This window comes from Phragmites australis, chromosome 13, assembly GCF_958298935.1.
Source record: "Phragmites australis chromosome 13, lpPhrAust1.1, whole genome shotgun sequence".
In the NCBI taxonomy this organism is placed as follows: domain Eukaryota; kingdom Viridiplantae; phylum Streptophyta; class Magnoliopsida; order Poales; family Poaceae; genus Phragmites; species Phragmites australis.
The window spans coordinates 30,861,244-30,884,014 of NC_084933.1; the positions used below are offsets into that span (position 1 = coordinate 30,861,244).

A 22,771-nucleotide genomic window follows, 5' to 3' on the forward strand; every position below is an offset into this window, starting at 1 on the left:
ATACATGTTTCTCACCTTTGAGGGGGGTTCTAGCAAGGGAGCTATGAAAATTTGGAAATGCAAAATCTCTCTTGGAATTAAGATCTTCTTGTAACAAATGTTACATAACAAACTCCCAGTAGCCACCTCCCTTAAGAAGAAGGGTTGGAAAGGGAGCTCGACCTGTTGTCTGTGTGATAGTCATGATGATGTTAATCATCTCTTATTTGGATGTATACTGACGCAATTCTCTCAGTGTACCTCAAGAGATACCTTTGGTTGGAATAGGTTTCTCACCTCAGTTGCTGACTTATGGGCAAACTGGCTCTCGGAAAAATTTAATATCTCTCAGAAGCTTGAGCTTTTCCTTTTTGCAGGCTTAGCCTAGGCTCTGTGGAGGACTCGAAACACTGTGGCGATCGAGAAGAAATTCCCTAACAAGTCGATTGAAGTTCTGATCCTAGCTATATCGTTTGTACATAAATAGAGCATTCTTACCAGGGGTGACGATGGACTGAAGTTGTACAGTGCACCATCTCTTGTCTGCGAGTGGATTCGGGGCATCACTCCTGCAGCTGGTTCAAGTTCAGATGTGTGTGACCTCTGTTGTAGCGTCCAGGTGCACTTCATATAATATAATAAGCTAGATTGGTTTTGCATTCTGACGCTTTTATGTGACGTACTCTTTAAACTTTGGTTCACCACTAGCCGACTGTCTAGTTTTCTTTTTTTTCTTCTCTCTGTTGTTACCTAAACTTGGTAATTAGCTTTTAATATAAGCTGAGGTAATCTCTGTTTAAAAAAAAGCTATGTAGAATTTCTTCAAAAAGAATTTTGTTATGGTAATCTATAGAGCTAAAGCTAATCAAGTTGAATCGATCAAACATCGCTGGTCTCTTTAGAATAACTTGTGTGGGTCGCTTTTGCTTTTTATTTTTGTTTGTAATCTTCCTTCTGTACTTGATTTGTTTTTATTAATATATAATCAGTAGCAGGAGACGCTCCTAATGTTCTCTCTCTCAAAAAAAGAAAACCATCGCCTGCGATCGACCTCATAGGCCCGCTCGGCTCGGCTCGCTCGCGGCTTTAATCATTTGAGGTGCGTGTTGCCTTTCTGAGGCTTTTGAGTGTGCGACAGCCAGCCTGACAGGCGTGCTGTTGTTGTTACCCATGGGCCATGGTTGGAGGAGCAGGAGTACTTGCTCACAAAAGGGCAGCATGACCAGCTTCAGAATCAGAGCCTTGTGCATCCGGGCCACAGAAAACCGAGCGGTCAGGATTGAATCATGCGTCGCGTGGACGTACTTGTTCTACGGCTCGCTGGTCCTGCCACTGATGCCGCGCAAGAGTAAGATGCTACTACTGCACGTTGGGCCTGACCAAACCCAGATGTCCAATTGTTCAGTAAACGGCGCAGTGTGTGCTGTGCTCAGATGCTCTGAAGAAGGACGTCCAAATTCTACGCTCCTTTTCTCCTCTTTTGCAAAGACTGCTGTGGATGTTTTCAGGCCACTAATCAGTAATCTCTTTAACAGAAAAGATATACCAAGTTCCGAAGCACGTGCAACTACCAGCTTTACAGTCTGCATCTCTCTCTCTACAGAATAATTTCGAAGAGGTGCAGATTCAGGTCGGGTTGCTTGGGAGGAAGAATATAAGCTTTCCCTGTAGTGATTGATATTCCTACAGTGTACTAGTCCTTTTGAGAAATTACTTTCTGTTGTTCGCCAGAAAGTAGGAGATCGTGTTGACTCCAAAGGGAGATCTGATTCCTGCACTTCTCGCAATAATTCTGGTGATTTTAAACGACCAGATTCGATCGCCAACAGCCTGTGTTAGTGCTCATGTATTATATTGCATATATCTCTAAGGTATCCCACCCATTTCTTGGCGAGTAGAGTAATATTTTTCTTGACTTGGGGTTGAAACTTTCAGGTGGTTGTGCAGCGGATTCTTTCCGCGGTGAAAAGAGAGATGGAATGCTCTTTCATGATGTGGGCCTTTGCACCTCAACTTCAAAAGGCTGGGGTGTAGAAATATTTTTCTTGACTTGGGCTGTTTGGTTAGGGGTTAAAGGGAGTTAAGCCAAATTTTAGTCGTGTTCTGAAAATTTGATCTCTGTTTGGTTTGACGTTAAAATTTAGTCATGTCTCAAAAAAATTGGCCGATTAAAATTTTCCTATAGCGTTTCTAGGTAAATCTCGGACAACCAAATTGTACGTCAAATTTTTATCCGGCTAAATTTTGACTTGATCTCAAACCAAACATCATTTTATCGACTAAATTTAAAAATACGTTATTTTAGTCTCTAACTAAATTTTAGCTTAATCTATTAGGACTAAAAACCAAACAACCTCAAATATCTTAAAGAAGCCTGATTGCTTGGCTACCACTCTACCAGGCCGAACCGGCTTGTGCTCATATCTGGGCTTTGTCTTGCCGGCCCATGAAGGCAGCACAACATTTCAGCTGACAGTACGAGAGAGAGAGAGAGAGAGAGAGAGGTATTTTCTATCTCACCTAAAAAATAGCTACGCTGCAAAAAATACTGTCGGCAGAACTAACAGGATGGCATGTTTGATTTTTTTTTTCTCATTCCAGGCAGATAGTCATTATCCTTCCTCTGATTAGTGCTTGCAAGGATTGATGACAATATATGAAACTAAAGATTGTGCAAGTAAGGCCATGACTAACTTCAATTGCATTTTAGGCAGCGCATATGCTTCGCATCACAGAACCACAATGACATAAATTGGATGTTTGAACTGGCTCAGTCCTTAACTGTTATATGAAAAAAAAATGGTATTGTCGAATCCCGGGAAATATCTGATCGGATCCCTTCAATTTTCTGAAGGTTGTGCATCCGAACAGGGAAGTACTTTTTATACTTCTGAATATTGAATCGTTCGAGCTGAACAGTTCAGAGGTTGACATTCTCTTTGGCTAAAGTAATGATCTTTAGATGATGGGGCACGTAAACAAAAAGAAGACAGATAACATATCGTGGAGTCAAGACTTTTGAAACCAAATTAATTTGACCGCCCGAATTTAAAAGAGTTCATCCGTGTTGCGTGACCAATGATTGGTGCACTAATTTTTTTTTTTCCTCTTGTTGACATTACCTGCGTGTATCGCATTATTTGTTTTGTGCAGATACGGATCCCGTTTAGTTGTAGTAAACAATAAGGTGGGTCTTTTGTTGAATAAAAGCATACTTTTAGATTTAATTTTCAAATAAATCATGAACAAAAATTGATATACCATCATTATTATGTAGTAAGAGTATAAATTAAACATGTATATAATAGAACTACACATGTAATATACTCAATATCAGTAATAGTGGAATATCACTCAACATGTTAAACATGATTAAAACAAGATTAATCGTAGCGAACGTACCGATCGACAGCAAGAGACGTAGAGAACTCGGTGACGACAATACATATGGTGATGAAGTACATGAAGTAGATCGCGAGTAGTCGATGATGACGAGGAAGTAGATCACGAGCAGTCATGCGGAGCGTTTCCAAAAAACCTATTTGCTCTCTTTTGTTGCAAAATCTTAAGAACGTCAAGTTCTGGAGACCTGCTCTCTCGATCACTAGTGCACGTTGATGCAGTGAGACAAAATAGTCTACATGTGGTGGAGTAAGAGAGAGATAAAATCCTAACTGGTTGTTCTATTCGCTTGTGGCGGCAGCAGCATGCATGCATGCATACATACATACTGTATAAAACATGAGTTAGCTATGTGTCACATCTTACCTTACTCTCATCAAATCTAATAAAATCTTCTAAAATTCAAATAATTTACCTACTTTTACCATCCGTCCTCGTCCTCCAGCCTCTCCGTCTCGTTATTGGCTACGGATACGAGACTCTTTTTACTACTATGTCCGTTCTCTTTTAGATATCGTTTTAGCCTCGGTACATAGAACAAAATTGCAAGAAAATCTTTCATATATGACATATTTACTCTTCATGATTTCTCACACATTCAATCAATAACACATAAGACACTAATTCACCACACTCATTGAATTGAATATGTACTTTTTAATAGCCTTTAATATGGATACTATAGTAAAACATCACATTAAAAACCTAAAATGACATCTATTTGAGAAACAAATCAAGTTCTTAAAACGAAATCTATATGAGAACAGAGGTAGTAATAAAAATAAATAAATAAATTAAGAGAAAAATTAGTGAATAATCTACTCCTCCTATTTTAGATCTCATCTAAAATCAAGCTACATTATCTCTCCCGACATATTCATTCGACAACACTCCAATGATGCATCTGTATCCTCATACGTTTAGTTTGTACTTAATATCACCGTGTCTAATATTTGTATTTTTATTACAACACATAAATACTTAGCTAATGTGTATCTACCTATATATAATTTTTCTACCCAATAAAATAATAAAACTGTAAAAAAATCGTAAATGTGTAAGTAACTAGATCCGATTTTAACGGATCATTCATAAAAGTGTTGTACGCCTGCATCCTTTGCCACAGTCTGGCGAGGAGAGCGAGGTGCATATTATTCTAATCCTCATAAACTAAGGGGTAAAGAAGAGAATTTTTTAAGTTGATTTCTCTCTGTCTCCGCTGTCAATGTGACGATTCTTGTGATCCTAATGATCTCTGTGAGAATGATGTGAGACGCTTGCCTCGCTTGCCCTCCATCTGAGGTGGACTTGAGCTGACCACCAAAACTGGTATCGCCAGAAACATTTCTGAGTTTAACAAGCTATTTCAACGCGAGATTTTTTTTTGAATGATGAAAACTAGATTAATCTTAGAGAAATTAGACGTCTTTATATTAAAAAATAGACATCTAAATTCGTCTCAACAAGAACATAAATCTGAACGTCTGAATGAATATGCATACCCTCAACTAACTAAACTAAATAGGTTCAGTACTTCCAAGCGAGAAGAGAGAGAAACAAGTTGGGCCATATACAGAGCACGGGAATTTTACATGGGACGTAGCTAATGCATGCACATGTATGCCTTAGTTGATCCATTCGCACAGCCCTAATTAGAAAAATTTCTAATTAGTTAGTTTTTTAATCAAGCAAACTAATCCAGATAGCTTTTCTCCCGGCGCAAACAGTAATGCATCACATATATAAACATAATATGATCACATATTCTTAAAAAATACAAGGTTTTACAACACACAAATCTATGCATAAGTTCAAAAGACAGCCTTAAATATTTCTGACCATATATCTGTACTTCTATCTTAAATTGTTGTTCATCTTTTCATTGTCGCCTTAGTATGTTGTTGGTGTCTAGATTACAAGTTAAATCGAAATACTTAGCAATGCATATATAGGTCATTAGGTAGAAGTCGAGCGGTGAATTATTTTATCGTTTACGAGCGTATACGTTATTTACTTTTGTAATGATCACAATATTAGATATGGGTTGATGATGGTTATATGAGTGGTGAGTATGAGACGAGACGTGGGTGGTACTAGGAGGTGTTTATCCTGTACAGATGTGGAGTTCTCCTAGGTAGGGAGGAAGAGGAAACCGAACACCGTAGACCACTTGCGTCGTTTAAGCACCGATCGTCGGTGTAGTCGGCTTTAGCACTTACCATACTCATCATATGCCGATCTAATGGTAAGACGGGCCGAATAACTTTCTAGCTATGGTCATTTGGGGCCTGAACATCGACCGTGTGAGCGGGCGGGCTTGTAGTGGTATTAGTTTGCTCTGGGAGTAGTTCTAGTACCGTCGCGCCGAGCGATGCATGTTTCAAATGATCGGGGTTTATTGGGAAAGGTTGACACGAGTACCCCTTGTGTGCATTTTAGCTGATGGCACAAGCCGTATGGTTTTCGTGTCGTGTGGGTCCAGGAGTATCCCTATACAGGGTGTAAAAATATTTTGAAATGCCGCGCTCTCGGTTATAAGCATGCTTCTGTTCATTTGTATCGGTCGTAAAGTTTTCGCTTGTGCTTGATGGTTGGATACGTGGGAGATGGTTGAATTGATCTTTGTTACATGTATGTTCATAATGGTTCCAATTATTTATGTTCAGTTGGTTCTGACATAGTAGAGTTATGTTGTTGTTGGTTAAGTTAGTTGCTCACATATATATGTCCAGGTTGCTTAGCGCTTATGTTTAACGTAACCATGTGGCTTTTTCTTACTAATGGCTCAATGCATAATCTTTAGAGTTGAGTTATGTATATGTGCTCTATATATTTTAAGTCTTGCGAGTACCTTCGTACTCATGTCTGTGTTTTCAGGTGCTGCTGGTGAGAAATAACTGTTGTTTGGCTACTTCGTGCTTGCCAAACAGTGTGGCGGGCAAGAGTAGTTCATCCTACTCTCGGAGGTCATGCTTTTGGGATGGTGTCTAAGGGCATGTGGCTTCACTCTCTTTTGTTGTATAGGTTTATGTTTTCGTTGCGTAGATGTTGTTAACTTTTGATGTAAATTGTTGAAAATAATTGCATGTTAAAGACTTATAATATAAATGTTAATTACTTACTCTTTCTTAAGCTGTGTTGTGATGCTAAATATTGGAAGGCATGTGTTTTGATATTGGGCACAAAACACGTGACGGGACTAACAGAATGATATTCTGGTTAATCATCGAGATTGTGATTATGAATAATGACCATCCTGTTGATTAATTTGCATATTATTTGGATAGTTTCTCACATATTTTGATGGCATACATGACATTAATCCATATAAAATGGAGGTCCCAAACATCTAAGATGAAAACTTGGGCAAGTATAAATATTGCACAGAGCACAAAAGTACCAAATAACATGAGCCAAAAATAAAAATAAAAATAAGGCATGTGTTAGTTGATTTAGAGCAGGGTTAAATGAATGCATCACTATGTGCTTTATCAGATAAAAGGATAAGTACCAAAAGCAGTTGAGTAAATCAATCAATCATGACATGAACCTATTTGCCGACCGGCATAAGTAGCTAAGATCAGTAGAAGGATAAGTGGCAAAATAACGAAAGCATAAGCAGTAGCTTTGTATTTCATGCAAACCCCATGACTAGCAACAATGGAGATGGTATAGAAGCAACCAGGTTGAGTAACTCTAGCCCATTTACCTAACCATTCAGGCTAATTTGCAAAGAAAACATCACGAAAAGAAAGATCTTACTTATGAAATTAGTAAAAAAATTAATTTAACTTAGCCTAACTAAATCTGATAGAACCCTGGAGAATTTTGAAAATGAAAAGGAAAAAATTGAGAGACATAGGAAGGATATCCATTTGGGATAGCCAATCCTTGGATCCCCATTTCAATTGAGTACTGCACAATCTGCTGGAGAGAGAGAGAGAGAGAGAGAGAGAGAGAGAGAGAGAGAGAGAGATGCGATGCACCAGGTTGGGTTTGAGGCACGCACATCCCAATGGGCGCAATGATTGACGAATCAGCGATAGAACGAAGCACGCTGCCACGGAGATAGCCACACACCAGTGAGCTACGGCCACGTTTCAGACACGGTGGGCCCTAGCCTGCATGCGCACCGGCCAAGGTGGCTCCTTGGCCTTCCGAGATCTTCGTCGTCGTCCGCATCCTCGGTGAACCCGAGGTGCTCGATCCTGGGCGTGAAGAGGGTGATATCCATAGAGAGGAACAGGATGCGGACACGGTCAGCTGCAACGGCCATCGGTAAAGCCGAAGCAGAGGAGGCCGAGGTAGCCAGGGCAGCATTGGACGAGCCGGGGATCCGATGAGCCGTCACTCCGGTCAAAACCCTAATCCACTCTCCTCTCTCCCATCTTCTCACGTGGAATGGGAGGGGACCAGTGTAACTCAGTGGGAGTAGCGGGTAATTAAATTATGGATTCGGTCGTAGGAGTCTGTTTGGGTGGCTGGAAGCGGCGTGCTGGCCGGAGTGACTATATCCGCACTTTTGAAGAAGCCTTACCTTTTATATGACCTTTACATGATGCTAGGTACCGTCATAAAAGTTAAAAATTATTATTTTTAATCATATGGTATTATCATAGCTGATGATATTATATACACTTTTATAATAATATCCACTCAATTTTGACTTACAGAAAACACATTTATTAATCCTCCGGAAAACCAGCTAGGATTGTACTACTCTACGGAATCGTGCTGTTCGTGAAATGATAGAACAGGCATCTATCGATCGAGAAGCCCCCCTCGTCAATCAAGATCTGAGTCTGGATAAGAACAGCTTGGATATCGGATTGGATGAGTCATGACGGGTACACAAGGAGTACGGTACTCGATCCACTCGATATCTGCTTAGCCCAGTACTGAGCCTAGCTGACTACTGAGCCTGAACCACCCCCTCCTGCAACTCTCCCTCTCCTAGTAAAATAGGCAGCCGCGTGAGCCAGTAGCATGTGTGGCTGCTGCCGAGTGCCGAGTGCCGAGCTGGTGGCTGGCGTCTGATTCTTGTCTAGTTTCGACTGCCACGCAGCTTCGTTGGGCTGACAGGGAGCGCGGATGCCTCCCTCGCGACTGGACCGAGGAGATCCCACACCGCTCCACTGCCGTCCCTCGCCATCCTCTATCTCGTGCGATCTGGGAGATCTCCGTGCCCCGCTCGAAGCCGATTCGGCTAGACGTGCATGGAAGTGCGTACGCGCCGTGCCATGCTGACCGCGATTGCCTTCCTGACGTCGCGGCCGGAGGTGCCACTCGCTGCGTCCTCCAAACACGAGGATACGCCGCGTATCTCACGCTCTCGTAAAGCGATCCGCAAGTGCAAGATTCATTGGAATGGAATGGATGGCCTCATTGTTTTGTCTTGGTACATTGCTTCGTCCGTTTGCGACCTTGCTGCCACGCACAGCACGGCACGGCACGGCACGGATGGGTTCGATCATTTCCTTTCAGCGCCGACGAAAGATGCTACGAGGCGAGTATGCATCGCCGTCACCTGTTTCCTCTGTCAGGATTGATCATATCAACTAAGATCTCACTGTTCCTCGGAAAAAGAATACTAATCCATCATCAGCTGGTGAAGAACTGAAGATAGAGCACGGTTAAATTATCGATGGCAAGCACAGGTACGCCCTGCACAGAGTGCCCGTGGGCTAGCCCCGTTCCCGATATGGCTCTAGCACGGGAGTACATCTGTTCTTCTTAGATCTGTTCAACTGTCGGGGGCTTTAAAAAGCTCGATAGAAAACACGTAAGTATAAGTGACTGTTTATTTTTTCTGCGGATCGTAAGAATCTAAATTCTGGACTGTAAATTATAGAAGTTACTCTAAGTTAGATTGTAAATTATGTCACAATCCAATTTTAGATTGCTACAATATGCTTCTAGAATCCGTTTATTTATTTGCATAAAACGATTGTGAAGTACAATCCATAATCCAGAATACGAAACAAACAGACTCTAAAGTCTGGCTTGAGTCTAGCATTGGATTGGGTTTCTAAGCTGAAGCTCGGTTAGAAACTCACTGTGGGTCAGGTTGGTTTGTGATTTTTTGGTTTTTTCAAGTTAGGTCGGGTTATTTTGAGTTTTAGGTCCATTTTAAGCTCAACCCTAACTCAAAATCCATTGCGAGCTGGAAGAGTCAAGCTTGAGCTCAACCCGTCGACTCATTAGGTCGAGCTAGGTCAGGCTATTTCAGGTCGGATCAGATCGGGTTTGTTGGACCGAGCTGCTCATGGTCAGACCTAGTTCTCCTACCAGGCGTCCCCACTTTAGGAAAGAATCCTTTGTTCAACTCATCTGAAAGGACCTTGAGCTCTCGACAAATGAGGCAGTCGAGATAGGACATCTTCATGGTTAAAGATAACTGCTATAACTTAGCTGAGACAACATACTTCTTAATGTTGTGATTAACACGATTTTTTATACCTCACATAGGGAGAGGGGAGAAAGTAAAAGCTCTGAAAGAGAAGAGATAAATAGCTAGTACTTGCAAATCACCTCTGTCACATCCTAATTTTTTAATCATATCATTAAGCATAATCATGTATCATAAATATTATGTATCTTTGTTATGTATTTTAAAAATAACCAATGTTAGAGTTTTCGCTAATTTAAGTCTCGCTTAGGCGTGATGGGTGAATCTATTTAAAATGGATTAGAATTCTTAGGCAATAGAGTATCTTGTTGGAGAAAACAAATAGAGAAAAATAGTTTTGCAGCTATTTGGTTCTATCTCTCTTACAAGTAGGACCCACCTGACCTGCCCAACACCACTTTCCACTCCCACATGACTGCACAGCAACAGCCCCACCCTCCTCTTCTGTTGCTCCCCTTCCCTCTCTCAAACTCTCTTATTCTCTCCTAAATCTTTCCTTCAATAATAAGGATTCGAGTATATATGTTATACCATGTATTCTCTACCTCTCTAACTCTCCAAAAAATTCTTGCATGCACGAAGTTACGAAGGTTTTGAAAAATATAGAGAAACATGAATGAATAATAGAATTAAGAACTTGTACTATTAATCATTGAGTTTAAATATATATACATGTTAAAGAACATGAATATATACGTTCGGCTGGTAGTTCCACCCGACCGATGTTCTTTGTTGGTAACTGTTTATAATAGTTATTAGAGTAATCGATCCCATGTTAATCTTCACAACCATCCTTCTTCCCCTTTTAAGGCAAGGAACAATTTCCAAGGCAAGACACAGACAACACTTTCCTGACATCTCAAGGAACTATGCATGGGAGGCTGAGACTGAATGCAGAATACGAATCTTTTTGCTATGTCGTACTTCTACTGTATCTCTCGGTTCTCTTTTGTTGGAAATAGCGTCCATGAATACAGAAAAAAAAATTGCACACGTATATACTAGTAGGACGACATGATTCACAACATGTACTATTTCAGATGTCCAAATGTCAGTGAAGAAGGTTATCAACCGTGCTTGGTTTTCCTTCGTCTTTTCCATTGCTTAGTGAGAAGAGTAAAGCTAGTCAGATGCGGTTCGTTGTTCATAGTTATTTATAACTTGTCTAAGATTTTTTTACCTGATTCTCCGTATCCTTATATATTACAACAAAACGAGCGTTTTTTTCTAACAGTGTCGAAACCGATTTGGCAGAGCGAAAGTGATTGTATTCGATTGGTTTCTAGTATCTGCTGCTCGGAAACTGTGTGGTTTTTCTTCGTCTTTTCCATTGCTTAATGAGAAGAGGGAAGCTGGTCGGATGTGGTTCCGGATTCTTCGTATCCTTCCCATGTCACAACAAAACAAGCGCCTTTTCTGACATAGTGCTGAAACAGATCTGGCAAAGCCAAAGCGATTGTGTTCGATTGGTTTCTAGTATCTGCTGCTCGGAAACCGTGTGCGCCTCGGCCTTTTTTCCCCTGTCCATGCCTCAATGGTGTGCATGCGTGTACGATGAAGTGCTGGGCCATTTGAGCTTTTAGATGCACTATTGCACCGCATATATCATGACATTGCCTACTTGAGAATAAGGCTGAAAACATGGCGAGCCAACCAGGTCCTTGCGGGGTTCTACACCATGTGGGATGAGGCGGGAGGCAAATTTTGGTCCGCGGAGTCCTGGGTCAGGATTCGATTTGGATTTGGATCAGAGGTGGGAGCACATATTTGCTCGCGAGCGTTCACGGGCGTATGATATGCCCAACCTAACCCACTGACCAGCCCTCCATAGCAACTAGGCACCTGTCTTGCCCGCTCAATATCGTTCTCGCCCGCACCCGCCGCTGATCATAGCTCTCAACTCCCACTTGGGGGTCCCTGTTGGGTTCAGATTCAAATGTGATTTCACCTGTTAAGCGTCTTAGAGACGGGTCAAATTTTTTTATTCGGTTTTAGATCATGTGCATTCTTGCTGTACCAGCCTCAACCTATCCTATTAACAGGCCTACTTGAGAAGTCAATTTGGCAGCACTAATTTCTGTGCTTGGTATACAGTGAAAGAAAATTTCGAGCAAATTAGGCATTGCCTTTTCACTACAACAATGTAACATCATGACACAAAAAAGCTCGTAACTCATGACCAAAAGAACCCCTCCCCCCATGCGACCAAGATACGCACGATAGCATAATAGTGTATTAACAGTGACTTGTGATGCACAAGCTGCTTATTTTACTTTTAGTGTCTCTTCTAATTTATACTTATGTATAATTCAACAGTTACGATAAATTCATACGATCTCTACCGTATACTTGAGTTGATCAAATGATCCCGTGCATAGTTTAATTTTTTATTATTTACTTTTCATACCTAAATATTAAATATTTACCTTTCATACGTTATAATAATACACTCAATCTTATATTATTTACTTTCTATACTTTTGTGGATTACTATATACTGAATTGATATATACATGTGTAGTTACTAGTCTTCTTTAACGTTTGACCAAATAAAGGCCACCTGAGCTAGGGGAGGAAATGAAAGACGAAGAATTAGGGGGGCCGGTCAATGTAGGGTTACATAGCTCGCAAACATACATGGGCGCCACTGGTGGTTGGAAGGGAAGGTTTCAACTTTTGACGAGTCAGGTGAGAAGTTTCTGCACCGAGAGAATCCTCTGGGATACGTCGTTGACGCCAGCAGATCAGCGGCGACAATGCGAGACGCCACCAAAGCGCACGGAATTTGGAATTGAAAGGAAGGCGATGGAGTCTTATGGATCAATGTATTCTTCAAGATTAATCAGCTGAGGGCGTGGGATTTCCTGCTGATGTGAAATCGAGATCTCCTAGCAGGTCAATGGCGTGTCGTGAACATCTCAGCCTTCTTGGCCATTATAAAGTGGCTGAAATTAGCAGTAAATCTTCCGGCTAAGCATTTTTCAACAAAAAATTCCTCTCAAGCGTTCGATGATTTTGCAGTTTTCTGAAATGGTAGAGCTGATAACACTTCAAGAGAATTGGTGAGTCAAGAATTCAGTGACAGAAGTAGGGCTGTATGATTTATGAGCATTTATCCTGCACAGCTCTGTTTGGTACCTCTCGGGGCTGTATTGCCATGCAAGTACACCGTCTGACGCAATCAAATCTGAACGATTTTAGTACCCCACACAAATCGGGTATCGCCATGAGATTCATTCGAAGTTATGTTACCACCAGATCTCTCGAATTTACTCCGCTGAAGTCAAGTCTGCATCGATCTGCAGAAACGGGGTCACTCCGCTGTTGCAGTTTGCATCTCATGCAGTACTGAAAAATTCAAGGCTTCACGCCCGCGGACTCTGGTGAATCTCCAGAGATTAACAATATACGACAATATTGAGGGCGGAGATTGGAATCAAGTCCTGTGATTTAGTCCAATTTTAATCCAATCCCGAAGAGTCCCATAGCAATCCTTACCCCGTAAACCAAATCATTTTGCAAATCGTCGAAGAGATGAACCCGGTACTGCTCACGTACTAAAGATGTACTAAGGATTGTTTAGGTTTCTGCTTATAGTTTTTCTAAAAAGTTGTTTTTTTCTAAAAAGTTATGTTTTTAGTTTTTCTTAAAAGTTATTTTTTGATTTTAGCTGTTGAATTTTACAGTAATTTTTTAGCTTCTCAGTACACTACTTCTTAGAAAAGCTACTTTTAGCTAGCTTCTCAGTTACTAGTTCATTTTCTCAAAAACAGGTTTCTAACTTCTCCAAAAATCACTTTTCAGCAAACCCGTTTGTTTGGACTTCTGTACTTCTGACAGAAACAAAAGCAGCCTAAAACAAACAGACGTAAAAGTCAATCAACGTGAAGCGAAAGCTCGATAGATGTCCCATACATAGAATGCAATAGTCTTGTATATCTTGGTAATATAGAGATAAAACATAAAATCTTATACGATTTTATCAGTTTGCTATAATGATACAAATTCAATGGTTGTGTGTAACTTGGTAGTGTAAAAATTAGAAGTAAACTCTTATAAGATTATTTTAAATTGGTGTAACTTTAAAATTCATAAAGCTCTATTTTCAATAAAAAAAAATGCAAATCTCTCCAGAATCCGAAGAACCACCGAGAGGCCATCGCGGCTCCGATCGCAAATACCACTGGAAAGAAACAATCCAATCCAATTCAAACCGCTGGGAAAAATTAACATCAACGAGATCCTCTGTTTGGCCTAAGAAAACACCAACGAGATCCGGGCGTACGTGGGGTGACAGGCGTCGAAAGCCAAAGGCCAAGGCAGGGAAATCCCGGCCGGATCGCCCGCGGGCCCCACGAGGGGAGGAGCATGGCAGGTGGGCCCCGCAGATCCGCGCCAGGATCGTCCTGAGCCGTGGGGCCCAGCGGTCTACTCGATGGGCGCGCCTCGGATCCCCTTCGAGATCTCGCAGGATTTCCCACGCATTAATTCTCTCTTCCTCCTCCCCTTCCCTTTCCACACCTGTATATATACGCCACGCGCGGCTCAGCCTCTCATCGCAACGAAACTTGTCAAGCCGAGAGAGCAGCCTGAAAGATCCCCACTGCATCGCGGCGCAAGAACAAGAAGAGATCCGGTCGCTGCATCTCCCAGTCGATTTCCTTCTGTTCGGTTGCGGATTTGTTTGCGCAATGGCTGCCGCTGCTCCGTCTCCGGCGCCGGCTCCGTCCCACTCCCCGAAGGTTGCGTCGCCAAAGGCCTGCGACAGGAAAGTCGTGCCGGTGACGGCCTCCGACGAGGTGGTGCTGAAAGAGAAGCACGTCCTGGCGGTCGACGACAGCTCCGTCGACCGGGCCGTCATCGCCAAGATCCTCCGCAGCTCCAAGTACAGAGGTAAATATCGATCGAGCCAACCGTTCTTGAATCTTGGCCGATGATTTATTCAGTTGAATCGATTAGAATTTACAACTTGGAGGCTAAATCATAATCTTGGCTTGCGCAGTGACCACGGTGGAATCGGCGACGAGGGCGCTGGAGCTTCTCTGCCTCGGGCTGCTGCCCGACGTGAACATGATCGTTACGGACTACTGGATGCCCGGCATGACCGGATACGAGCTCCTCAAGCGCGTCAAGGTAAACTCACACACCAACTGATCAAATTTCTTTTCGCAATGCAAGAATTGGGAAGATCCAGCGCTGACTCCAAATTTGCAATCTTTTCTCCACAGGAATCCTCTAAGCTGAAGGAAATCCCGGTGGTGATCATGTCGTCGGAGAACGTCCCCAACCGGATCAGCCGGTGCCTAGAGGAGGGAGCAGAGGACTTCCTGCTCAAGCCTGTCCGGGCGTCGGATGTGTCACGGCTGTGCAGCCGGATCAGATGATAGCGCGGTGGTCGTTGCCGCACCATGAAGGACTACTCTTAGGATCTTAGGACCTTTTTTTTGTTCTTTTTCCCCCAATTTTTTGGACATAAATCTGCTGCTGCCTGAAACAAGAAGCTAACTCTTGGGGCCTAGGGAGACTAGCTTTGGAAGTTAGGAATTGGGGGAGCATTTGCTTGCTCCCTTGTGATCCTCTGCAAAAGATGCAAAAAAAGAGAGGGAGAATTCATTCACTTCAGCAGAAGGAAAAGAATTCTTCTGATGTTGTTCAGAGAACTTCCCATCTCATCTGTTGAAAGAAATGGCATCAGAGCAAACCTGTTAACCGTCTCAAGAACAGAGTTTTTGACATCAATTCTAGGATTAACAATCAGCTCAATTATATCTTATTTATTGTCACATGGAGATCACAGTTGGCTAATCCATGAACTCGTACCTACGAGTTACGATTGATTGTTAATAACCCTAGAAAAATGATTGATTGTTTGCTAATTAGTTCTGCTGATGGTTGGGCCCTGCCCTGCCTGCCATGACTTCTATGCATGTCCAGTGCTCTACTATTATTGCACAAGCACAATCACCTTGTGCTAGCTGTGCGTATCAAAGCATTATTCTTGTGCTGTGCGTATCAGCAAGGTATTATACAACCGTTCCTGGCTGTCTTAGGTGAGCTGTTGTTGTATACGGTGTGTAAAGAAATGAAAAGTCCAAAGGAATATATGGGGGATATGATAATAAAGCCAGCGGAAGGATCTCTTCAGAGATTTGCTCATCTGGAAGCAGATTCTGCAAAAGGGACCCTGCAGTGTATGTGGCCCGGGTCTGACGTGGTTGGAATGTAAAGTCTCCTGCAGCAGGATCAGCAGATGATCCGTCTGATTGACAGGCCAATGCGTGATGTAGATGTAGTTGGTAGTGCAACTGTTACTCATGTTTTTTACCTTAGCAAATATGACTATAAGTTTTTTCTAAAAAATATTTATAGATACTTAAAAATATATACTACTAGTAATGTTTGTTTCATAATAAATCTAATAATATAAAAAAAATAAGAATCTATAAATATTTTTAGAAAAAAAATGTACGATCAAATTTACTATAGTAAAAATTCAATAACAAGTATTTGTAAACGGAAGTACTATGTTAGGTTAGATCTTGTCAGGATTTTATCAGAATTTTATGTTTAATAAGTTAAAGTTTTTTTTTAATGTGTGCAACTCAGGACGTGCACATAACCCACACTCGTACCATATCTGTGCCTAAATGCACGACCTAAGCACACATCTTTTTACTTAAATCTCACTATGCATCCACGCCGGTGCTTACCCCTAGCCTAACCTGGGTTACTTTCGGATGTTAACCGGGAATAAACCCTCCCCTGTACAGGGTGTGCGAGCCTAAGTTGCTACGAGAGAACTACGCAGTTGCCAGCAGGACTTGAATTTTTTTATGCATATCAGAAGACACACAACTCACTCATATTATACGCCCTCACACCCTAAGCACACACTATTAACTGATATTCACTAAGCGCGGGTACCCTAACTATCAAGGAAAACGCCGAAGAGGCACGGAGTCAAACTCAACCCTCGAACTCGTGTGGCATCGAGCAAGCCACGCGCTCTTGCCATCGTGCTACACGCGCGTCCTCAGCAGGACTTGGCTTTGAATGTCTCTTGTAGCAGGATCAGTCGATTATCCGTCTGATTGACAGGTCGGTGTGCGATGCAGTTGGTAGTATAACTGTTACTCCATGTTTTTTACCGTACCAAAATTTGACTATACATTTTTTTCTAAATAAGATTTCTAAATACTTAAAAATATATAATACTAGTAACGTTTGTTTCATAATAGATCTAATAATATAAAAAAAATTATGTATCTATAAATATTTTTAGAAAAAAACGTACGGTCAAATTTACTATAATAAAAACTCAATGACAAGTATTTGTAGACGGAGAGAGTATGTTAGGTCAGGCCTAGCCAGGATTTTATCAAAATTTTGTGTTTGAGAACGACATTTTTTTATATGTACACCTCAGGACGAGCATATAACACACTCACACCACATTTATGCCTAAACGCATACACACGTATGCACGACGTAAGCACCTATATTTTTACATAGATCTCACTACACTCCCACGCGGGTGCGTACCCTTAGTCTAACCCGAGCTACTTCCGAACGCTAACTGAGAATAAATCACTTCCCTGTACAGGGAGTGCGAACCTGAGCTTGTTTCTAAAGAAAAGTCTACAAAAGAACCGTGCAACAACCAGTAATACTTGAATTTTCTGAGGTGCATATAAGGAGGCACACAACTCACTCATACTATACACGCGCACACCCTAACCACACACTACCAACTGATATTCGCTAAGCACGTAGACATATGTGTACCCTAACTACTAGAGAAAACCCTGATGAGGCACGGAGTCGAACTCAACGCTCTAATTCATTTGGGCATCAAGCAAGTCATGCGCACTTGTCATCGCGCTACACGCACGTCCTCAACAGGACTTGGCTTTGAATGTGTCGTGTGAGCATGATTTTTTTAGTAAATTTTATAAAACTATAGATACTTTGATAAATTATAGCAAAACTACATATTTAAGTAACAGTTTCACAAAACTACAGATTCATTGTCAATTATCATAAAACTAAATATTTAACACCAATTTTATCGCAAAAACTACTGTCGGAGGATTAACTCCTGTCGCAGGGATCCCGAGAGACTCCTTTTTAGAGATTCGGTCGGGGGATGATCCTGAATAAGTTCGTCGGAGAAATAAATTGGAATGAATGCAACGGCCAGTGGTGGGGGTGTCGATCTATTGCAAGAAGAAGTAAATGCACCGGAATTTAGAAAGGTTCGGGCCGCACGGGGGCGTAATACCCTACTCCTGTATGGATGCTATAACTGTCTTGAGGAAGTCCCTTAAGGATGCTGCTGGTTACAAAAATGTTGGCCTAACTAAGAGCTTGAGACTCCTTGTTCTTCGGCTGGAACTGTGTTCAACTTTGCTCACAGTGTCTCTCTTTCTTGGTCTTGTTCGTCTTGTTCTTCAGGATGGCTCCTCGCTGTGGTTGGTCTGTTCCTTGTTGTTCCCTCTTCTGCGTTGCCGACTATTTTAAGTACTCGCCGGCCATGACATGCACCGAACGGAAAGGAGGGGGCTCGAGTTTCGAGACGTCATAAATGGAAAGGACGTCATCATTTCTTTTGGGTGAAGTAACCAGGGATGGAAAATGCGTCGCACGCCCGGTCGCCTGTCATCATAAATGCCCTGGCAACGGGCGCCGTCGAGAGGGCCCACCGGGCAGCCGCAGAGCAACCCGGTGTGCTCGCCCTATCTTGTTCCCCTGCCACAGCAGTGCGGCAGACGGAATGCCTTGGTCCTCACGACATTATCCCGAGACAAGCCGGATGGCACGGGACGGGACCTGTGTAATTAATGACCCCACGCATCTCTGCCAAAACGTGGCAGGAACTGACGCGGAGTGCAGTGGGAGCAGTTGGAGGTGTTAGGCCACGCACGCTCATTAAATGCGGCCTCGGACTTCTGGCTAGTTGACACCTCATCGTCAGGCCTTTCTGGGTTGTCGGGGGTACTGTTTACATCCCCGAGTACTCTCTCCCGAGCACTCTTGCACGAACCTTCGGGGAACCGAGTGCTCGGGGGCTGCCACGTGCAGCCCCGAGCACTCTCTCCCGAGCACTCTTGCACGAACCTTCGGGGAACCGAGTGCTCGGGGGCTGCCACGTGCAGCCCCGAGCACTCTTGCACGAACCTTCGGGGAACCGAGCGCTCGGGAGCTGCCGCACGCAGTCCCGAGCACTTTCTCCCGGAACTTAGCTCTTCTGATCGTCGGGGGACTAGGGTGCTCGGGGGTGACCGGGCACCTCCCCGAGCACTTTCTTCCTGGTACTCAGATTTCGTGGATCATCGGGGAACTGGGGTGCTCGGGGATCACTGATTGTGGCCCCAAGCACTTTCTCCCGGGACTTGAGCTTATCTCATCCTATAGGAGAGATCTCGCGGGGTGGCGCCATATGGCGGATGGCTGGTCTGGCCTCGGAATTTAGGGACCCCTGGTTTCTGATACACCGACAACTACATATTCTCGATGAGCTATCCTCAGCTCCGTTAACATGACGGTCGGTCGCCACTTATAGTCTTATAACATCTGCCTGCTCGTGAAACAGACTATCCAGGAACTCATGAAAGTACAGATACTTTAGCAAAATTATCACAAGTCATAAAATTACATATTTAAGCATCAGTTTCACAAAACTACAAATTTAGTGTCGATTTTATTGTAAAACTATAGATTTTATTGTAGACATGTTAACCTGACAAACAAACCCCGCTCGCAGCACATAAACTTCCAGACGGTTAATTTCATGAGTGGCAACTGCCGTAAAACTACAAATGGAACCCGGTCGTCATGTTAATGGGGCTAGAAACAACTCGTTTAGAATATGTAGTTTTGGGATAAAATCGATGCCAAATCTGTAATTTTGTGAAATTGTTGCTTAAATATGTATTTTTTTGATAATTTTACTAAAATATCTATAGTTTTGTGATAAAAATTGGTACTAAATATATAGTATTGTGAATTTATTGTTTAAATCTATAGTTTTATAATAATTTAGTTAAAAGTATATGCAGTTTTACGAAATTTACTTTTTCCTAAAAGAAATTATGTGAGGACGACTGACTCCGGCTTTGAAATGTTTACAGGATACAAGCGATCGGTCTGCGATTGATTGTGCAGAAACATTCCACGTAGTAAACATATACGTTTTACCTAGAAACTGATCTGGACCCATGATATCTCCTCGTTCTGGCTAGAAACTGATCCGGACCCTTGTATCCGTAGCAAAAGTAATAAATTGAAGTTTTGCACTCAGAATTTGGTATTCTCTGCAACTAAAATAGATGACAACAACGGCTTCAATTTGTTTCAGATATTGTTTGACAGTGAAGTCACTTTGCCAGAATGGGCAGAAAATTGTTCCAAGACCAGGCTCACTTCGAGTGTTCATGACAGAACGAATCAACTTAAAATCACAAGAAGCATGCCCTAACTAATAGGAGTATACGCCATTGCTTCAAAGAGGAAACATGGTACTAGCACTTCTGTGCATTGCTCTGACGAGCTCACGAGCAGAGTAATTTCTGAACGGAAATGGTTTCGAAAAAAATGAACAGAAACGTAAGCTGTGCTGGTAGGAGATTACCGGGCTACCAGGATCCTCGAGAGAGAGAGAGAGAGGTAAGAGATCGCACGAATTGATGCCCCGAGGCCGTAGGCGAAATGCTTTTCCAGAGGCACGTAAAACGCACGGCAACTGTTCGCGTGCATGCAACGCGAGTGGCGCCGCGTCTCGCCACGCCACGGACCGGACGCATCCGCACGCAATAGTTTCCCTCTCCCGTACCGTGCCACTCCCACAGGCTACTACTACGGCCTGCGGCACATGCCGGTCATCGTACTCCTGGTTTGGTGGCTTCCTATGTGGTTGATTCTCTAGAGGTGGTCCTTCATAGCTTATGTGCAACAGTTACGACTAGTGTTTGCCGATCGACGGAGACTTTATGCAACGGTCTGAAACTTACGTCTTCGAGATTGTGGACTAGTATCTGGATCTTCATGTTGTATCTGCTCCAACTTAACTAAAGTGATTGAGTGCCCACCATCTGTGAAGGCCAGGGATCCCCTCTCATTTCACTGCAACCTCCATCACCTACTGCAGCATCGGCAAGACGCAAGCGAAGGTCTTACAACATGTCATCGGTCCATTATAGTGCCCGCCTTGCCTTCTCTAGCCAAATTTGAATGATCTTCATATCTGACTTCTGACAACGAAGGAGCTCTCTCAAATTATCTTGGCTGTTAGTCTTCAAGCTTTCGTGGGGCTACAAGTTTCCTTGTGAAGAGCTTGTTTGCCGGTGTCGTGGCGCCTTAGCAACATGAGTGCGAGTTCCGAGGGGTGATGTCTGAGTTGTGGTTTGTTTCATCTCAGTATTGTGATTTTTAAGTGTTGCTAATACGGTGTTACTGTTGCTTCCAGTGATTTCTTCTATCAAATGAGTTACGATTGTCGTCTCTTTCTTTTTCCTATATACAGCCCCTAGGACTGCATGCTTATATATTTTTTTAATTAATAAAAACCGGCACTATCCTGTGCCCAGTGGTTTAAAAAAAATGGAAACGGATGACGGGGCCAAGGGACAAACCTGCCGTCACAAGCCACCAGATCATCCCAACGGTGCCGCCCTGTGGCTGAGAAAAGGAATGCCAGCCCCGTGGTGGCTTCACGAGGGAAACGTGGCAACCATGACAAGGAAGTGGATGAGCAGGAGACGGACGGGGCATGCCGGTTTGTTGGGTGGCACGGTGCCCCGTGCCCAAGGCGGGGTCGCCACGATCACCGGGACTGGTCGCAAGATCGCGCAGGATCACTCGGGTCCCGCGGCACGGCACCGCGCGGGTGCGCAGCGGACGGTGGGCCATCGGCATAACGTGCGGCAATGCAAGCATACAGTAAACGTTTGCCTGCACTTACTGGCCATGCAGGGACCCGTACGTGCGGATATGTAACTCGATCTTACAGAAAAATCATTTTTTATATGTCACGTATCTCTCTTTTTTCTATCAGTTACATGTATCAACTGTTTGATAAAAAAGAACGGTATAAATCAGAATCTCGTAAGGATTTTTCAGTGAAGAGTTTTATAGAATTTTCTTCCGGCATATGATTTACAGCAGCTCAGTCGTTAACGGCACACGTTCGTACGTGTTTGAGTTTCAAGTCATGGCTGCTGGACATACGCAGCTGTCAAAAGGAAGGACATATGCAGGGGAAGAGACCGTCTTCTAGACCTTGGACTGCCGGTGTTTTTCTCGAGCGGAGACTTGGTGCTGTCCATGGTTTGAACTGTGCGATCACGACCCGATGCATGGGATGGACCCAGGGTACGTACTTATGATGCGCTGCAACATCACAGGACAACGTCTAGTCTTCGTCTGATCGGATGGAAGTCACGCCGCAGATCCGCCATGATTTTCTTTCTCGGTGGAGCGAATCCAGCGAGTGTGCTTTTGATGCAAGAACGAATACGCCACGATTTATGCATAAGCCCGTTAATCTTCCAAGTTTCAGTAAAGCTGGAGGGGATTAACACGTACTCATGCGTACGTTTTTTCTTTCTTTCTTTTTGGGGGCATACTTATGCGTGCGTTACGAACCACGATACTGCTACTACTACTGTACAAGTCGCTCTCCAACAGCGATATAGAAGCAAAATTTTCTATCACAGGATGGCACGACTAGCCTCTCCATCATGCAGCTGCCAACTGAGCAAGAACACAAAAAATACAGTAGGTAGGCGCGAGACGTGTAGCCTGTCGCGAGCTCAGTACAGCTAAATACGTTTACGTATTGGCTAATGTAGCGACAGCTGCAATTTGCTCTCTTAGGATCTAAGAGTTGGTGCCAAGTCTACGAGCAAATCTTAAGAGGGCGGCAGCTGCTACTTGCTAGACAGTGGACCAATTGAGGAAGGACAGTTTATGGTAGTTAAAAAC

At 43.1% G+C, this 22,771-nt stretch overlaps 1 protein-coding gene across 1 annotated transcript; it reads left to right on the plus strand.

Annotated features, from left to right (window-relative positions):
- The first annotated feature begins 14,328 nt into the window (after positions 1-14,328).
- LOC133889739 (two-component response regulator ORR6-like) lies at positions 14,329-15,563 on the plus strand. Its single transcript, XM_062330202.1, has 3 exons — positions 14,329-14,683; positions 14,793-14,923; positions 15,019-15,563. The coding sequence occupies exons 1-3, from the start codon at positions 14,482-14,484 to the stop codon at positions 15,172-15,174; spliced, it is 489 nt and encodes a 162-aa protein (XP_062186186.1). The 5' UTR covers positions 14,329-14,481; the 3' UTR covers positions 15,175-15,563.
- Positions 15,564-22,771: the final 7,208 nt, after the last annotated feature.

Bases quoted from the DNA above. Each gene is read 5' to 3' on its own strand.
- LOC133889739 (XM_062330202.1), top strand. From the start codon at position 14,482: ATGGCTGCCGCTGCTCCGTCTCCGGCGCCGGCTCCGTCCCACTCCCCG. The intron at 14,684-14,792 runs GTAAATATCGAT...TGGCTTGCGCAG, and splicing joins CCGCAGCTCCAAGTACAGAG to TGACCACGGTGGAATCGGCG. The intron at 14,924-15,018 runs GTAAACTCACAC...TTTTCTCCACAG, and splicing joins AGCTCCTCAAGCGCGTCAAG to GAATCCTCTAAGCTGAAGGA.